This window comes from Onychomys torridus, chromosome 23, assembly GCF_903995425.1.
Source record: "Onychomys torridus chromosome 23, mOncTor1.1, whole genome shotgun sequence".
Taxonomy (NCBI): Eukaryota; Metazoa; Chordata; class Mammalia; order Rodentia; family Cricetidae; genus Onychomys; species Onychomys torridus.
Window position 1 is genome coordinate 25,593,766 of NC_050465.1, and position 20,122 is coordinate 25,613,887.

The window sequence follows — 20,122 nt, forward strand, 5'->3', positions numbered from 1 at the left end:
GTGATGTGCTAGCAATTTATAACTGATGGGCGTCAGAGTAATTGGAAAAACAAAAAACACCTGTGTCTGTATGTGCCTGTATTCTTTTTACACTGTCCTTTTAAATAAGGATTGTGTACTGTTGAACAATTCAGCTAATACTATGAGAAGCAGGAGCTGGAGCAATGGCGCAGCATGTAAAAGCAATGGCCTTGCTGGCAGTTGCTGTGGGTTCAATTCCCAGCACTCCCTTGGCAGCTCACGACTGCTCTAACTACAGCCCCAGGAGATCTGACACCCTCTTCTGATCTCTGAAGATGTCTGACACACAGACATACATGCAGGCAAAACACCCATACACATGAAATAATAAAATGAAAACAAGAAAGAAGAACACCACAACATAAATGTTCTCTGTGTTATGGAAAACTCACTCCAGATAGCTCAGCACCAGCTACGGAGCCTAAAGACTTGAGTTTGATCCTTGGAACCTCTAAGGTAGAGAGAACCAAGGTCCATAAATGGTCCTGTGACCTCCATACGCATGCTGGGGCATATGCACACCCCACATCTATGTACATATACACATACAAAATAAGTAAATGTTTACAAACTTAAAGCAACAGCTTGCTAGCTAGTACACACCTTTGATCCCAGCACTCCAGAAGACAGAAGCGAGAGGATCTCTGTGAGTTTGAGGCCACTCTGGTCTACATCATGAGTTCAAAGACTGTTATGCCTTTTCCTTTCCTTCTGAGCTGTCCTGGTGGATGTACACTTGAATGTCTCTAATGAATAATGGTGTTGGTTATTTTTTCATCCGTCTAGAGGACAGTTATATATCTCTTTGGAAAGTGTCTATGTAAGTTGTTTGCCTTTTTTAAAACTATACATTGGGTTGTTCATTCTTTTGTTAGTCAAGATTTTAAGAATTATTTGTATATTCTACACATCAGATTTTTATCAATTTTATAATGTATCATTTCCCCACATTCTATGAGCTGGCTTCCCACTCTCTCTCTATATATAGGGTCATTGGAGGCACCAAAGTTTTTAATTTTGAAAAAGTCCAGCTTGTATCTTTGTTTTGTTGCTTATATTTTCAGTATCTTGCTTAAGAAACCATACCAAGGGGTTGAAGAGATGGCTCAGGGGGGGTCAGATAATGGGGAAAATATTGCTAGCAATCCGAGGAGTCTGCTTAAAGGGCAAAGGGATTATTTAGAGAAAAAACTCAGGATACAGAACAGAGAAATTATTACAGGATCCTGTAAGGGTGAGGCATGGTCCCACGCTGTTTTTCTGCCTGAGATCATCCCAGCATCCAAGTCTCACAAGGAAACAGAGAGGGCCACATAACTACATCCCAGGTCTTCAGGATCGCCCACCCCAGTGGCCACACCCCAGGAGCATGTACTTTAAAGTCATAGGCAGGTGTAACAGTTACCTGCTACCTCACTAGGGAAGATGCTTCACGGTCATAGCTAGAACAGCTACCCACTACAATTAAGAACACTGGTTGTTCTTCCACAGAACCCTGATTCAATTCCTAGCACTGACATTGCAGTTCATACCCATTTGTAATGCTAGTCCCAGGAGATCCAATAGCCTTTTCTGGCCTCCCTGGGTACCAGGCATACATGCATACAGAACACCCATGCACATAAAAATAAACTAATAATTAATTTAAAAAATCATTACCAAATCCAAGGTCAAGATTTGGCTGTATATATTCTTCTAAGACTATCATAGCCTTAGATCTTAATTTAACTTTTGGTTCATTTTGAGCTAATTTTTTAAATATATATGAGATAAGGTAAAGATGCAAAATTATTCTTTTTCATGTGGCTATCCAACTAGCTGACATTCACTGGTTTGTTTATTTCTTGGAGGGAGGGTAGAGAGGTAGCTCAGTGGTAAAGAGCACCTGCTGTTCTTGCAGAGGACACCAGCACCCACATGGCAACTTTACCTGTGACTCCAGTTCCAGGAGATATGGCACCATCTTCCAGTCTTTGAGAGTACCAGGTACAAATATGGCGCACATACATACAGGCAGGCACTCACATATACACATTAAATACAAGTAAATACATATTTTAATAAATAAATAAATTTGTTTGTTTGTTTTGGTGTGGGGGGGCAGAGTCATACTATGTAGTTTTGGCTGTCCTGAAGCTCACTTTGTAGATAGACTGGCCTTGAACTCACTGAGATCTTCCTGCTTCTGCCTCCTGAGTGCTAGGATTAAAGGCATGCACCACCACACCATCTGATTTTTTTTTTTTTTAATGTTAACTTGACCTGGGTAGTAGTGGTATACACCTTTAATCCCAGCACTGGGAGGCAGAAACAAGTGGATCTCTGTGAGTTCAAGGCCAGCCTGGTCTACAGAGTGAGTTGCAAGACAACCAAAGCTACACAAAGAAACCCTGTCTCAAAAATAGATGAATAGATAGATTGATAGATAATAGATAAATGAGAGAGAGAGAGAGAGAGAGAGAGAGAGAGAGAGAGAGAGAGAGAGATGAGCAGGTTACATGCCTCCAATATATGATGTCCTAAGAAAAAACACAGAAAAGATTAATGAAATCAAAGCAAAACCCCAACAGGGCAAACACTAAGTCCTGTAGCTCCATGTCTAAAATGTTCACATGATGGGAGCTCCAGTAGGCTTGAACAGCCTCATCTCTGTGGTCTTTTCATTCACAGGCCACATGGCCTCTCTCTGTGAGCAAGGCAACATTGGGTTTGGAGTGCCTGGGTGGCTGTGCATAGTGAAATAAATCCCTAATAAATCACTTCTGAGGCAGCCCTGTAGTGGGTAGCCATTCCATCTTTGATCTGGAGGTTCCAACCCCCATTGAGGCTTCGGTAACTGTCACGCCTACAAGGTGGGGCAAAGGGAGGACCCTGAAGACCTGGGACCTGGATACACTGGCTCTCTTGGTTCCTGGACCCTGGACGCTGGAGGTAGACTGAGTAGAGTTCTCCAGAGAACACCACCTGGACTACGCCACACCTTTCCCAGACCCTGTAAACTATCCCTTCACTTGTAAATTACCCCACAGAATAAACCTCCCTTTTAACTACGTGGAGTGGCCTTAATAATTTCACCAATACAGCCCTGTGCAAACAGGATATGGTGGAGGCACTCTCTTCTCAAGGGAAAAACTTTTCAAATGACTACAGTTTTTGTCTCTTGAATCTGCCATGGGTGAAGGCTGTCCTAAAATGTCCTCCAGGACATCTCTCTTATTGTCCCAGTGCAAATGCATTTGGCTTCTTTTTAATGACATGGTCAGGTTTTAGTCACAGAAGTGACCCCCACTTCTGGAACCAATTTTTGGCATTACTTATGTCTGCTGGTTTATTTGTGTTGCTGTGATCAAAATATCTCAGAAAACGGATTCAAGGGTATTTTGTGTTATGGTTTCAGGGTAATCAGTTCATGGCTTCTTGGTCCCATATAGCACATCACTAGAGCGTGAACATGTGATGAAGTTCTTTAGCTCGCAACAGAAAGGAATCTGAGAACGAAGGAAACAAAAAATGCCTTCAGTGACATGCCCGCAATGACCCTGACCTCTAGCAAGACCCTCCTTCCTAGAGTTTCCACCACTCCCAAAGCAGTTCCACCTGCCAAGGATGAGGCGTCCAGCACAGGGTCAAACCATGACCCTTGTTAACTATGACTGCTTTGTGAATTTTCTGAGCGCACACTTTAGGGGAAAGGCGGCATCTTTTCCTGTATATTGGTGGAAAGGGATTGGGACGGAGAGATACTTTGACTTGCCAAAAAAAAAAAAAACCTCTGTTCTGCTTGACCTCCCACTTATGGAGGCCCCTTCCCTGCTTCTCCTGCACACCTTTCCCACTTGGTAAACCTCAAGAGTTCACTGACTATAAACACGGAAGATGTCCTGGCATTAAAATGTACTTGAGAACTGAATGTGGTAGTTGTCAGCTCCCACAGGCGGATTATGAGTTTGAGAACAGCTTGAACTACACCATTAGATCTTCTATCAGAAAATAAAATAAAATCTGCTTGCAAATGACTCCTGCCATCCAGCAGATCTGCAAATACAGACTGAGTCACAGGCATTGAAGAATGCACTGCCCACCAGTGAGGAGAGCTGCTCCCCATCTCCAGAAACAAAAGCTTCAGAGGATGGAATTCTTTTTCAGTTGTTGTTGTTGTGGTTGGTTGGTTGGTTGGTTGGTTGGTTTTATTTTATGAGACAGGGTTTCTCTGTGTAGCCCTGCTGTCCTGGAACTCACCCTGTAGTCCTTGAACTCAGAGATCCATCTGCCTCTGCTGGGTTTAAAGACATGCATCACCACCACTGGGTTTATGAACAAAATTCTTATACTTTTGGTTTTCCATCAAAATTGCCTCTATTTCCACCAGCATTTCCAGAAGCAACCTAGTTCTGAGTTTCAAAGACTTTCCTTCCTCCAAACAGTGAAGCTTACAGGCTCAGAGGTAGGTGTGGTGGCACACATCTGTAATCCTAGCATTTGGGAAAAGCAGGAGGATCAGGAGTTCAGGGTTGTCCTAGGCTACATAGCAAGTTTGAGACATGCCTGGGCTACACATGACCCTGTATGTTTGTTTGTTTAGTGGGCAGATGCAGGTGTGGCCGTCAGAGGAAAGCTTACAGCACTCAGTTGGTTGACCCCTCACTGTATGGGTCCCAGGGGTTCAACTTAGGCCATCGGGGTTGTAGCAGGTGAGCCCACCTCACCAATCCCAAGACCCTGTATTTCAAAACAAAAAGATGAGCTCACAGCAGACTCATAACTGAACAGAGCAAGCTATAAAAAAACTACATTGTTTTCTCTGACCACAATGACAGACACTATAAAGAGTCCTCCTTTGATCCCAAGTGACTTCAGTGTGTAAATATTTGTGCTTGTAGTGATTCCAACTAAACAAGAAAAAACATTTTTTTTAAAGTCAAAATTGAGGGGCCTAGAGAGACAGCCACTTTAAGCTTAAGGCTACATCCCTGTTTTGCCCACCTAGAAATTCTGTATTCAATGCACCTCTTACTGTCTCCTTGAACAACTCCATAGTCAGCATCCACCCTTCACGATCTCTTTCCTTTGCTTAACAATGATGTAATCTAATCAAATAGTTCCTAACCGTGCACCTGCGTTTTAAGGGTGTGGCCTTCGGGGGTTTCAAATTTCAAACGCCTGAAACTTAACCTAAATCTAAGCCAGCCTCCAATTTATAACCCTTATTTCTGGGATCACAAGCATATGGCACCACCCTTGACCCAGCCTCTTCCCTCCTTCCTTCCTCCCTTCCTTCCTTCCTTCCTCCCTTCCTCCCTTCCTTCCTGCCTTCCTTCCTTCCTCCCTCCCTCCCTCTCTTTCCTTCCTTCCTTTTTTCCTTCTCTTTATTCTCTTCCTTTCTTCTTTCCCTTCTACCATCCCTCTTCCTCTTTCTTCCATTTTGCCTGTTTTTTTTTTTTTTAAGACCATTTAGTTAACAGAGAAAAAGACCAACTCACTATGACTTTCATTTAGCCAAAGCTGTGTTAAAATGTGTTAGTGGGGCTGAAGTGACAGCTCAGTTGTTAAGAGCACTTGCTGTTCCTGTGGAGAACCTAGGTTGGTTTCCCAGCACCCACTTGGGTATTAGCCACTGTCTGTAACTACAGTTCCAAGGGGTCTGACGCCCTCTTCTGGCCTCTGTAGGTACTGCATGCAGGTAGTACACATACATACACACAAGTAAAACACCTACAGACATAAAATAAGCATAAACTTTTTTAATTGTTAGTGAGATTTCTCACACCTATGTTAGTTACCTCGAGTCAGTGGCCAAGGACTGGCTCAGCTCCAGTTCTGAAAGCAAAGCTTTCTTCGCTTTCAAGAGATAGAACCAACTTTCCCATAGTGCCAGCCATCAGGGATATTAGCAGCTCCCCAGCTTATCCTAAAAGAAGACCAGTAATATGTGGGCCCTCTCAAAAGCTGTTGGGTGTTACCTGGCCCACAGTTCTTACTCCTCATCCTCTGCCTTTGTCTGCCAATGCATCTCCTGTAATGAGCATGGAATGAGAGTCTTCATGTTGGAAATCTCCTTTTTCTTTGTCTTAAAGAGATCTCTGGCAAAAGAATGATATCTACAGAGTTCAAATGAGCAAGGGATGCTTCCTGTGAGCAGCTTTACAGACTAGATAGAACATCACTAGCTTTGTTCACGTGGTGACCAGAGAGTTCTCTGAGTGGGGGCTACGTCTCGGCTGTTTTCTGCTGTGTTCAGTTTTTGCTTGGACGCTCTGACTAAAGAGTACATTTTTAGAAGAGTCATGACCTCCCACCCCTTCCTTTTGACTTTTATTTTGTATAATGAGTTATGTTGGGTCTTGATCAGAAATGGTGCCAGTTCACAAAGCACCAAGATGGGAGTCACACTGAGGAACACGTTTTCAGATCCCACATAAGCCTTGACAGGAGCTTGGCGAGGAAGGCTGAGAATTCCTAAGAAGAAAGAGCAGCCTAAGATTTGCACTCCCAACTCTATGGCCAGATTTAGTTCTGAAAGGCAACTGTTACACAAATAGATAAAGAGGGACACCAGAGTCTTGGGGGCTCTGCCATGGAATGACTGAATTACTCTCCCTAAAATCCCACATGACTTGAATGTCAACAGTTGAACGTCATGCAGGTCCAGACCATTAACAGAGAGATGTCAGGATGGGAGCATAGTTCTGTAGGTGATCACTTGCCTAGCACGTGCATGGCCCTGGGTTCAAGCTCCAGCCCTTACACAAATTCATACTGCAGATGGCAATTGTGCTTAGCTATCACTCTGGTTTTTTTTTTTTTTTTTTTTTTTAAACTGGAGCACAAGAACCTGTAAGTTCATTTGCAACCTGTTCCATAGAGAAACATTGTGGCAACAGTGTAGGAAGTCCTTTAATCAGAAACACCCACTTGTTTCTCAGGCACAAGGGCCCCTGGCTGGGACTGCTAGTCAGGGACGTGTCACTTACTCTTCAGAATACACAGGGCTTTGTCCTCTGCCTGCTGATCCAGTCTCTTCACTGCTTTTCTGCATCCTGGGCCTGAGTACTGGCTGGCCTGGTTCAGCTCTGTAATCATTATACACCATGCCTGCAGGGCACTCAGGAAGGAAGAGCTTCCAGACTGGGAAGTGTGGGTTTGGGAGCACCAGATCAGGCCCAGCTTTAGGGTTACCCCACTCGCAGAGATTAATCTTAGGGGACCCTTTCCTGTCTTTACATCCACAACTTTAACACAGTCACAGCTTGATCACTCCCTTCACCCACAGGGGCCTCTGCGCTTGAAAGGCACAGAGCAGTTTTGCGGTGCAGAACATCCTTTGAAGGCTCTAGAGGAGCAGAGCGCTTGCCTGTGGGACTGAAGGGGTAAGAAGGCACAGTTTGTGCAGGATTGCTGGAGTTCAAAGGCGCCGCTTTTAATCCCAAACCATTTTCGTTTCGCTTAACTTTTATTTCTTTCTGGGTGGCTAAACTGCAAACTTCTATTAATCTACTGCCAAGTAATTTTTTTCTTAAGAAGGTGGATACATTACCCAACCCACAGCCGGCAGACGGCCCTTAGGAATGTTGGTAGGACAGTTCCCCGTGTGGCTGAAAAACGGGGGAAAGTAAGCCACTGTTTCTCCATGGAGCTGCTGGAACACCAGGGTACTAGTAAATTTGGAAATCTGATCCCCTGGCAATCGGAGGTCTCGGGGAAAGATGTCTAAAGATTTTTGCAGTTTTGTGTTAGAACAGCCAAAATGTCAGCCCTGGTGATGATGCCATCCAAGTCACACTCAGACAGCTAGAGAGAAAGCTCAGCATCAGGAAGTGTTATTTAGCATTTAGGGACAAAGTGCAAGAAATGCAGAAGCAGCCAAGAAGTGAGGGTTTGCTGGGAGGAACATTTTACCCGAATTTCTGCCCTTCCTTGTTAAAACAAAGAGACTTCTTAACGTGGCTTTCAAACTTGCACACCACACACACCAGCCCCCCATATACACACACACACACACACACTCTCTTACACACACACACACACACACACACACACACACTTACACACTTTGACTCTTTGGATTTATTAACAGTTTCCAGAAGTAGCCAGAGCTGATCATGTCAACAGATGTGAGTTATTTTCTTGGTGTGTGCCTGTGGTAGTCGTGGTGTGGTTTGGAAAGGGTCTCACCATGTACCTCTGGCTGTTCTGGAGCTCTCTGTGTAGACCAGGCTGGCCTTGAAGTCCCCAGAGATCCAAGCACTGGGATTAGAGGAATGTGCTATGATGCCGGGCTACATGCAATTTCTTAAAAGTGTGAGTGACGAGGTGAACTAAAGGAGTGGCCTGGATCATGATGTATAGGACTGTCTGTCTCTGCCTTCCAAGTGCTGGGATTAAAGACTGTCTACTTATGTTTGTTTGTTTGAGATGATTTTTTTGTGTTGTACTTGGCTGTCCTGGAACTTACTCTCTGTAGACCAGGCAAGCTGCTGCTTTTTTTTTTTTTTTTTTTTTTTTGGACAGGGTTTCTGTGAAGCATTGGAGCCTTTCCTGAAACCCACTCTGTAGCCCAGGCTGGCCTCGAACTCACAGAGATCCACCTGCCTCTGCCTCCCGAGTGCTGGGATTAAAGGCGTGCACCACCACTACCCAGCTTGTGTTTACTCTCAATAATCAACACAGACCAGTCCTCCAGACATCTTTTCTTTAACATATATTCTCTAGGGGGAAAGCATGGTTTTTGTTTTTGTTTTTGTTTTTGTTTTGTTGTGTTTTGTTTTGTTGAGACTATGATCATTTCTCCTTTTGATTACTTGATTTAACTCATTCCCATGATTGCTTCCCCGAATCATTTGGGCCTTTGTTTGTTTTGATGCACTACAAGCATTAGTTTTAATTGGCTTACACAGGGTAATCCAAGAGAATTGTGAGAGTCTGAGATATTTAATGCTATCCAGACTTTGCTTAATGCACAGTCCTTTTAGGTTGGTACTGATGAATGTGAAACATTAATCGGAAATCAATGGCAGACAAAGTCTCAAAGTGGCACAGTTCTAAGCCACCCAAGAAAATGTATCATGTCATGCTCATTGTAGTGGCTTTAGTTTAAAAAACAAAAACAAAACTAAGGTGCTGGAGAGATGGTCCAGTGGTTGAGAGCACTGGCTGCCTTTGCAGAGGACTCAGGTTTGACTCCTGACACCTACATGGTGGCTCACAGTCATCTGTAAGTCCAGTACCAGAGGACTCAACACCCTCTCCTGGCCTCTGAGGGCACCAGGCATGTGTACAGTGCACATACATACAGACATACACATGTGCGTACATACGCACATGCAGGCAAAACACTCATGTAAAATAAAAATAAATAATTCTTTAGTAATTCTTAAGCATGAGGACTTGAGTTCAAATCCCCAACACCCACATGCCTGCCTATAACCCCAGCACAGTGGGGGGCAGAAATAAGAAGCTCACTGGGTCCTCTTGGCCACTAGCCTAGCTCCAGGTTCAGTGAAAGACCTTGTCTCGAGGGAGTAAGGTGGAAATGGGTAGAACAGAAGTACCAATGTCTTCCTCTAGGCCAGGGAGTGGTTCTCAACCTTCCTAATGCTACAACCCTTGAATACAGTTCCTCATGTTGTGGTGACCTCCCAACCATAAAATTATTTTTGTTGCTACTTCATTACTGTAATTTTGCTACTGTTAGGAATTGTGATGTAAATATCTGATATATGACCTCCGAGAAAGGGTGACTCGGCCTCCCAAAGGGTCAAACTCCCTGGTTGAGAACTCCTGCTCTAGACTCTTGTGTATATACACACAGGCAAACCGCACACACACACACACACACACACACACACACACACACACACAACAAGAGAATAAACGGTGTTGTTAATGGGACATAGAGAAATTGATACCGGAATCCATCACAGCCCTCTGATGGTCCACATGGCCTCACGTTCATTACAGGAGTAAGCAAGACATACCCAGAACTATTTGGTTAAATAGTGGTGGCACATGCCTGTAATCCCAGCACTTGGGAGGCAGAGGCAGATGGATCTCTGTGAGTTTCAGGCCAGCCCGGTCTACAGAGCGAGCGAGTTCTAGGACAGCTAAGGCTGCTCAAAGAAACCCTGTCTCAAAAAAACAAAAAAGAGAGGGAGAGAGAAATGCTCAAACTGAACCTGTTAATAAGAGGTCTTTGATGAATAGTTGTTTTTGTTTGTTTTTTGTTTTGTTTTGTTTTTTTGTTTTTTGTTTTTCAAGACAGGGTTTCTCTGTGTAGCTTTGCGCCTTTCCTTTTCTGTCGACCAAGCTGACCTGGAACTCACAGAGATCTCGGCCTGTCTCTGCCCTCCAAGTGCTGGGATTGAATGAGTGCGCCACCACCGCCCGGCTGACATAGTCCTTGCAGTAGATCCCTTTCTTTTTTTTTTTTCTTTCTTTCTTTTTTTTTTTTTTAAACTGAGGACTGAACCCAGGGCCTTGTGCTTGCTAGGCAAACACTCTACCAACTGAGCTAAATCCCCAACCCGTGATGAATAATTGTGGGAAAGCAAAGGAAAAGCACAGGGAGGGTAGTCATGGAGAACTCTAGAACTGTAAGTTATTCTTTCTCCTGAAGACTTGGAACCATGTTATTACCTGGACCTACAGGACTGTCAGGTGAATGCTTACCAAGCAACAAGGTTTTAATTTTAAGGGAAACCTAAGGAGCATTTAGGAAATTTCTTTCCTAAGAGTTGTGCCTGGGAAAATGCAGGAATTATGACGGTCTTGATCGAGCCTAGGTTGCATTCTTCTTCCCATCTCTTAGCAAATTACATAGAAATCTAATTGAAATGTTTTCCTTCTCCGGCAGCCGTCTGAAAGCCGCCCCAGATCTGGGGAAGAAGTCTGAAAGCCGCCCCAGATCTGGGGAAGAAGTCAGACACTGGACACCATAGTGACTTCAGTAGCTCTACGTTTTGTCCTACCTATAAAATTACTCTGCATATGCTTTATTATTCCATATTTAACAAAGATTTAGACCTGTGACAACCAGCACATTCAACTCAAAGGTCACCCCCCAACTGTGCCTCCACACAGAAGATTCGACAACACCCCTTGTCAGACCCACCAAACAAACAGGATGTAGTAACATTTCAATAAAGACCCCGGTACTGAACCTCATCTCTCTTCTCTTCCAAGCTTCCGCAGGTTTACTCGATCTAACAGTGTGACCACGGCAGTGCAGGCTGACCTGGACTTCCATGATAATCTGGAAAATTCTCTGGAATCCATAGAGGACAATTCATGTCCTGGCCCGATGGTCAGACAGTTCTCCCGGGATGCCAGCACATCCACCGTCAGCATCCAGGGTTCAGGAAACCATTACCATGCCTGCGCAGCCGACGATGACTTTGACACGGATTTTGACCCCTCCATCCTGCCTCCTCCGGACCCCTGGATTGACTCTATCACAGAAGACCCTCTGGAGGCTGTTCAAAGGTCTGTGTACCACCGGGATGGCCACTGGTTCCTGAAGCTTCTCCAGGCAGAGAGAGACCGCATGGAAGGCTGGTGCCAGCAGATGGAGAGAGAAGAGCGGGAAAACAACCTCCCCGAGGACAGTAAGTAGCGACGCCACTCGCGTCTGTGACTGTGCTGTGGGCGGTGCCGGGTTTGTATTTGCAAGCTTTCCTGTTTGCGTTCCCGCGGGTTCAGCTTGTGTAACCTTCTGTTTTACGCCCCAAACCCAAACTCCTGGAAGAGCTGGGCAATTCTATTGAAAGACCAGAAACTGCTGTGCTGCATAATACAAAAGAAAGCCACTGAGCGATGCCACAGCCTCCAGCTCTAAGAGCTATTGCTTCCTTCTTTATCTAAAACACATTCACGGTCAGCGTCTCACTCTCTCCCAGGATCCCCTCTTGCCCGAAGATGATCTTGAAATGTGTCTGATCGTAAGGGATTAAAAATAATTCCAACTAGCTGGGGGTTGTGGTGGTGGTGGTGGTGGTGGTGGTGCACACCTTTAATCCCAGCACTCAGGAGCTAGAGTCAGGGGGATCTCTGTGAGTTTGAGGCAGCCAAGGCAATACAGAGAAACACTGTCTCAACAAATCAAATAATAATAATTATTATTATTGTTATTATTACTAGTTTTAAGGTCTGCCTTAGTCAGGGTTACTTTTGCTATGATGAAACACCACGAGCAAAAAAATTGGTGAGGAAATGGTTTATTTGGCTCACACTTCCACATCATTCTTTGTCATTGAAGGAAGTCGACAGGTGCTCAAACAGGATAGAAACCCGCAGGCAGGTGCTGATGAAGAGGCCATGGAGAGGTGCTGCTTACTGGCTTGCTCCACATAGGCTTGTTCAGTCTGCTTTCTTATAGAACTCAGAACCACCAGCCCAGGGATGGAACCACCCACAATGGGCTGACACCCGGCCCCATCAATCACTAATTCATAAAATGCCCTACAGGCTTGCCTACAGCATGCTCTTATGCAGGCATTTTCTTAATTGAGTATCCTTCCTCTCAGAGTTTTATGTCAAGCTGACATAAAACTATCCAGCACAAGGTCCATGGATGTCTTAGTTTCTTTTCTGTTCCTGTAGTAAAATCCACAACAAAAGCAATTTAAGGGAGAAAGGGCTTTTTTCAGCTCACAGTCCGCTATTTTAGGGGGAAGTCACAGCAGCAGCAGTTTGAAGCAGCTGGTCACGTTATGTCCCACCAATCCAAAGAAAACAATAATAAATATATACATATTAGTGCTCAGCTTGCTTTTTCCTCATGTATATCTCAGAATCCCCTGCCTAGGAAATGATGCCATCCACAGTGGACAGACTTCCCACCTCCGTTAACATAACGTAATCTCTCAATCATACATATAGGCTCATCTTCCTGTTGATGATTCTAGATTTTGTCAGGTTGATAATTAACACTAATAGCCATCACAATGTGTGTGTATATGTATGTGTTGGGTAATTATAATCTTTATAGTTTTATTAGTCTTATTAACATACAATACTAAAATAACAAATATGTATAGGCCAATGGAAAACCTGCTTATTGCATTTTTCAGCCTGTTTGTTTCTTGAGACAGGGTCTTTTATAACCCAGGCTAGTGTGGCGCTCAGTAGCAAAAGATAACTTTGTACTTTTGGTTTTCCCACTCTGCTTCCCAAGTGCCGGGATTATAGGTGTGTGTCAGCCTCCCACGCTATGGTGTTATAGGCATGCACCACCATGCAGGAGCAGCTGGCCAGTTTATTTGGTTGTTTTGTTTTCCTTTTGAGACAGGGTTTCACTGCATGGCTCTGGCTGGCCTGGAACTTATATGTAGACCAGGTTGTCCTCACCTCAAGTTTACAGTGATCAGTGATCCATCTGCTTCTGACTCCTGGGAATTAAAGGCGTGTGCCACCATGCTTGGCCAGCTAACTCTTTTTAGTTGTTGTTAAAGACTTACCTAGGGCTGGAGAGATGGCTTGGTGGTTGGGAGCCCTGGCTGCTCTTCGGGAAGACTTGGATTCAATTCCCAGCACCCACATGACAGCTCACAACTGTCTGTAGTTCCTATTCCATGGGATCTGACACCCTCATACAGACATACATGCAGGCAAAATACCAACGTATATAAAATTTTTAAAAAGTGTTAAAGACTTGTTTATTAATTTTTATGTGTATGAATGTTATGCCTTTGTGCATGTCATGTATACCACATGAATATCTGGAACCCATAGAGGTCAGAAGAAAGCATCAGACCCCCTGGTACTAGAGTTAGGAATGATTGATAACCTCCAAACAGGTGCTGGGAACCAAACCCGGGTTCTCTGCAAAAGCGTAAGTACATTCGGCTGCTGAACCATCTCTCCAGTCCCGCTCTGGCCCCTTCTGATTGGTTGAGAGGAAACTTTTTTTTAAGCAGTCTATTGACACATCCAGCTAGGCTACTATCGTGATCACAAAGTGTCCTTTAGGTAACACTAGATAGGAGGCAGCTTTAGTCCACACTAAACTCAGCTGTACACTAATGGAAATCCGCAATCTTGCCCAGGCGTGGTGGTGCATATCGTGGATCCCAGCACTCAGGAGGCAGAGGCAGAGGGATCTCTGTGAGTTTGAGACCAGCCTGGTTTACAGAGCGAGTTCCAGGACAGAAACCCTGTTTTGAAAAAAAAAATCCAAAGAATGAAAAAAGAGTGTGGCCACCCAGGCCTGTAATCCTAGCACGAGGAAGGTGGAGGCTGGAGAGTCAGTTCAAGGTCATTCTCAACTATGTAGTGAGTTCAAGACCAGCGTGGGCTACAAGAGACCCTGCCTCAGTGCACACAAAAAGGAAGTTGGCAAGGGAAAAGTACTAGACTTTCTGAAATTGGCATAAGGTTTGCGTCTTGTGTTGACCTCCTATGTTTCTTGTTCTCCCAGTAACTGCGGTTTTGTTTTGGTGCTGGTTCCTGAGGTCTTTGTTGCTGTGGTTATTTTAAGATTGGGTCTTGCATTTCCTGGGCTAGCCTCTAACACCCTGCATCTGAGATGGCCTTCAACTGTTGATCCTCCTTCCCACCAACACTCCAAATGCTGGAAGTATAGGTGTGTGTCTTCACAGCCCGTTAGGAACCCAGGCTCCCCCCATGGGAAGTCAACACTCTACCAACCGACCTAGATCCCCATCCCTGGTGACAGATTTGAATCAAAGAAATTTAGGCATAAAGCCTGCTTCATTTTATGTGAGAACCATCTAGAAGAATATTATCATATCCCAAATATACATAAAAATGGTTTGATTTTTTTTTCTCTGTGGTTCCCCCCCCCCCCACAGGATTTCTCTGTGTAGCTTTGCGCCTTTCCTGGAACTCACTTGGTAGCCCAGGCTGGCCTCGAACTCACAGAGATCTGCCTGCCTATGCCTCCTGAGTGCTGGGATTAAAGATGTGCGCCACCACCGCCCGGCTGTTTTTCATTTTTCTTTTGTTTTTTTGAGAGGGTTTCTCTGTGTAGCCCTGGCTGTTCTGGAACTATCTCTCTAGACCAGGCTGGCCTCGAACTCACAGAGATCCACTTGCCTCTGCCACCTCCTGAATGCACTACCTTCGCCTATCCAGGCAGTTTCCCTTTCTTTTTTTCCCTCCATAACAGATCAGCAGGCCACACCCACCAATCTCATTCTCCATTGCTGTAGGTGTTACCTTCTTCTGCAGTAGAGAACCCGGACATGATGTCACTTTGTTTACATAGTTCACCAGGGTGAAAACATTAATTAAACATAGCCGGGCATTGCCATTCCTAGTAAAATGATTATTCCTCTTTGGGAACGGGAACAGGGTCTGCTATATTGTCCACTACTGGGCTCAAGTGGTCCCTCCTGCCTCAGCTTTCTGAGTAGCTGGAGTGACAGGTACATACCCACATCTGGCTCACAATTTCTTTTTTCCTTTTTAAAGACATTTATTTTTGTTCTGTGTGTATGAGTGTTTTGTCTGAATGTATGTATGATCAAAGGTGTGCGTGTGACAGAAGAGACCAGAAGAAGGCCTCAGCTACAGATAGTTGTAATAGGCATGTGAGTCTGGAATTAAACCCAGGTCCTCTAGAAGAGCAGCCAGTGCTCTTACCATGGAACCATCCCTCCAGCCTTCACAATAATTTCTTCTTAGGTCCTCTTCCAGAGGACCTGAATTCAGTTCCCAGTACCCATATCAGGCTGCCCACAATTGTCTGTAACTCTAGGTTCTAGGGGTGTCTGACCTCTAAGGGCACTTGCACTCACATGTATCTACCCACATAGAGACAGTCTTGCATGTACATAACTAAAAATAAATCTTTTTAAAACATATTGGTTCCATGCTAGGTCCTGGTGATGCACACCTTTGATCACAGCACTCTGGAGCCATGGGCAGGTATGATCTCTATAGTTCAAAACCAGCCTGGTCTACAAGGAGAATTCCAGGCCAGCCAAGATTGCATAGTGAGCAATAGGCTTTTTACTTAATGATAATAAAAAATAAAAATATAAAAATAAATTAATAAACAATAATAAACCCATAATAAGTTTCTCTGTCCACACAGTGAGCCAGATCAAGCTGAATTGAAAAAACAGAACAACAGATTTATTGAGAGCAACTCCTGGACAGGTTCTCCAGTCCCAGAGACAGAGGTCAGAAAAGTCATGCCCCTGGACTAAAGCAGGGAGCTTTTATAGGTTGTAGGTGAGGGGTGATGATGTGTCTGCCATAAGCTTGGTTTGTGTCCAAGTATGGTCAAAAGCTAAACACTTAGGTGGGGTTTGGACAGCTCATAACTTGAGGGTTGGGGCTACAACAGCCACAAGAATTCGGAACTGGGCCCTATGGTGCCTTTCCTTTGTTTGGAGACTCTCTGAGTAGGCTGGGCTTGGAGAGAGAGGAGTGGGGCTTTCTGGATCATGTAGGAGCAAGCTGGAGGCTCAAACAGAACAGTGGTACTCTCTCTCTAAAATTAATATAAAAGGGAGAAAGAGAAAGAAAAGAAAGCCCACAAGACCTCAACCCTACACAAAGAAAGTAACATTATATGAACTCAACAGGTTATATTTAGGAATATATTTATATCCATGTGTGCATGTAATACAATTGATGAAAAAGGAAGCCGTGAATTTGAAGGAGAACAGGGAGAGATATATGGGAGAGTTTAGAGGGAGAAAGGGAAGGGAGAAACGTTGTAATTAAAATACAACTTCAAAAATGGCCAGGCAGCAGGGGCGCACACCTTTAATCCCAGCACTTGGGGAGCAGAGCCAGGCGGATCTCTGTGAGTTCAAGGCCAGCCTGGGCTACAGAGTGAGTTCCAGGACAGGTACCAAAACTACATGGAGAAACCTTGTCTCAAAACACGCCCCCCCCCCCCCAAAAAAAAAGTGAAAGGAAGGGAGGCAGGAAGAAAGAAAGAGAGCCAAACTCTAGGTCATTTCAAGGTGGGGCCTCTGAAGGAACGGCTGGACCATTTATTGTTCTACGCTGAGTTTGTTGTTAGGATGCACTGGGCATCTGGGGATGCCTAACTACTCTCAGGTCCTTCCAACTTCACCTTATGATAGTCTACATCCTCATTTTCAGGAGGAAAGCTTCATAAAGTTAGAAGTTTTTCATTTCCTCTTTTGAGACAGTGCCTCTCTACATAGCCCAGGCTGCCCTTGAACTCATCGAGATCCAACCGCTTCTACCTCCCAAGTGTTGGGATTAAAGGCGAGTGCCACAGTTTCCATCAAGAGGTTTTTTTTGGTTTTGGTTTTTTGAGACAAGGTTTCTCTGTGTTGTCCTGGCTATGCTAGAACTCGATTTGTAGACCAGGCTGCCCTCAGACTCACAGAGATCCTCCTGCCTCTGCCTCCCGAGTTGTGGGGACCAAAGGGGTGCACTGCCACAGTCCAGCAGGAAGTTATTCTTGTCTTATTCTCCTTTACATATCTAGCCTCTCTGACATAGAAGATGGATCATTAAGTGTACATTTAAATCTTTGAAATATTTAATCTTATAAAATGTTTAAAAAATTCATTTATTTACATGTATGGTGTTTTGTCTGCATGTATGTCTGTGTACCGTGTGCATGCTGGTGCCCTCAGATGCCAGAAGTGGGGGTTGAATCCCCTGGAACTGGTTGTGAGCCACCATGTAGGTACTGGGAATCAAACCCAGGTCTTCTGCAAGAACATCCAATGTGCTTAACCACTGAGCCATCTCTCCAGGCCCCAGTTTTGTTTGTTTGTTTGTTTATTTTGTTTGTTTTGTTTTTTAACTTAGCAATAACTTTCTTCCTACTTAAGCAAAAAGTTCTTGGTAAGTACTGCCTTCATCTGGTCAGGCTGGACTGGGGAGTCTCAGATCAAGGCACTGACGGGGTACACCGTCTGCTGCCCCCATTGGAACCTTCCTGAAGCGTTCTCAGGTAGCAGAAAGGTTACAGAAGCTCCCCCAGGAAGTCACTAATCTTGTTCATGAGAATCCCACCCCCATGACCTAATCATCTTTTTCTTTCTTTTTCCCTTCCTTCCTTCCTTCCTTCCTTCCTTCCTTCCTTTTCTTTTTCTTTCTTTCTTTCTTTCTTTCTTTCTTTTCTTTCTTTCTTTCTTTCTTCCTTCCTTCCTTCCTTCCTTTCTTTCTTCTTTCTTTCTTTCTTTCTTTTCTTTCTTTCTTTCTTTCTTTCTTTCTTTCTTTCTTTCTTTCTTTCTTTCTTTCTTTCTTTCTTGTCTTTTGAGACAAGATTTCTCTGTATAATAGCAGTGGCTGTCCTGGAACTCTGTATACCAAGCTGGTCTTGAATTCAGAGATCAGCCTGTCTCTGCCTCTCAAGTGCTGGCATCAAAGGCATGCCACACCACCACCACCTGGCTCCTAATTATCTCTTCTAGGCTCCCTCTTCAGTGAAGAATGTCGACACAGAATTTTGAAGGGGTGTGAACATTCAGCTCCCAGCAAGTAACTAGCAATTATTGTTGCAATAAGAGTGTCAAGGATAATCCCCTTGTGCGATGGCCTCCTTGGATTAGGGGATAGGCTTGGCAGGGGTGAGAGAAGCAGGTGGATAGCTAGGTGAGCCCTGTATTTCCTGTCCAGCTTCTAAGATACAATTTCATCACACAAACACTTGAAACCTGTCTCCATTTATCTCGTGCCTCAAGCCCTGCTTTAATCTGCTGGGATTCCCTATTTCTGAAGTTAGCTGGTAATTCTAAAGACAAATAGTTGCCAATTTCAGATGAGGTAAATCCAAATTAGTGGGAATCCAGCCTTCTGTGGCAAGAAGCCCCAGGAGAACCTGCTGTGTCCTTTCCCCCTAAAAGTGGACTGGGGCCTTCGACAGGTGCTGTTTTGTTGGCCCTCCAAACAGCTCTCTGGAGGTGTCTTGTCTGAGGTCACAGAACACAGAAGTGTGTGACAGGACAGACGCAGCAGTTGACAAGATAATGACACTGTGTGTTGCTTGGCAAGACCCTCAGGAAAGCTCACCACCCATGTTCACTCGCCCCTGGTTCCTTGGCAATTGCCCCTTTATTCTGATGACTGGCTCTGTCTGTGTCCCAAATCCTCTGATTCAGCCTTTCTTCTTTTTTTCCTTTCTTTCTCTTCTTTCAAAGAAGAGCAGTAAGGAAAACAAGTCAACCCCAGTTTTCAGAGAAGGGCTGAATTCTAAGCCACCAACTCTTGTTTGTTTTAATCTGTGGATATATTTAAAAAAAAAAAGAATCGAGTCAAGCAGCTTCTTCTAGGTTGTCCAGGTCATATGACGTGTTCTTTGCCTCCTGTGTAAAGAAGACATCTCTTCAGGGATCAGGTAAAAGTCTTTTAGAGTCCAGTACCCCCAGGCTTTAGTTAAGGTATACATTTCATATGTTCTTTTTCTTGAAAACAAAAAGGAAATAAAGGCTGTTTAGCAGAAATTCCCAGGAGACCCGGTGTTTATAGCTATCATTCACAGATACGCAGTGAGGAAGGGGAAATTCTGAACACAACACTTGCCTAGTTTTCCTCTGAAGTCCCCAAATTATCCCAACTTTTTGTTTGCTTGTTTGTTTTTATTTATTTGTTTATTTATTTATATTAGGGTCAGGATTATGAAAAGTGTTAAGTCTGCTGGTGGCACATGCCTTTAACCCCAGCACTCAGAATTAGGGAGGCAGAGGCAGGCTCTAAGTGTGAAGCCAGCCTGGTCTACAGGTAAGTTTCAGGACAGCCAGGGCTATACAGACAAACCCTGTCTCGAAACAAAACAAAACAATAATAAAAAGTGTTAGGTTTAAGGTCAGGCTTAGGGTGAGGATTATGATTAGGCAGAGTGTTAAGATGAGTGTTGGCTTGTGATTAGAGTTACAGTTAGGGTTCAGATTAGGTTTTAGGTTAGGAGGTTTTTAGGTTAAATTTTAGATAGGGTAGAGGTTTGGAACAGGGTTCAAAGTTATCCCAATTTTTAAATATTTCAAATGTTTGATGCATGGGTTTAATGCTTCCTGTTATACATTTTAAAATGGCAGGAGGGGATGAGATGGCTCAGCACTCAAGGTGCTTGCCACAAAGCCAGAAAATCTAAATTCAGTCTCAGAAACCACAGGGTAAAGGGGAGAACCCACGTCTACAAGTTGAACTC

The 20,122-nt window shown here is 44.2% G+C and overlaps 1 protein-coding gene across 17 annotated transcripts in view; it reads left to right on the forward strand.

Moving 5' to 3' along the window:
- The window catches only part of Dlgap1 (DLG associated protein 1), an 826,029-nt gene that overhangs the window by 784,761 nt on the left and 21,146 nt on the right, over positions 1 to 20,122 (forward strand). For all 17 annotated transcript variants that reach the window (XM_036172827.1, XM_036172826.1, XM_036172832.1 and 14 more), the window contains one exon: positions 11,200 to 11,621. In XM_036172827.1, coding sequence (XP_036028720.1) covers positions 11,200 to 11,621 — 422 coding nt within the window. The remainder of the gene's footprint in view (positions 1 to 11,199; positions 11,622 to 20,122) is intronic.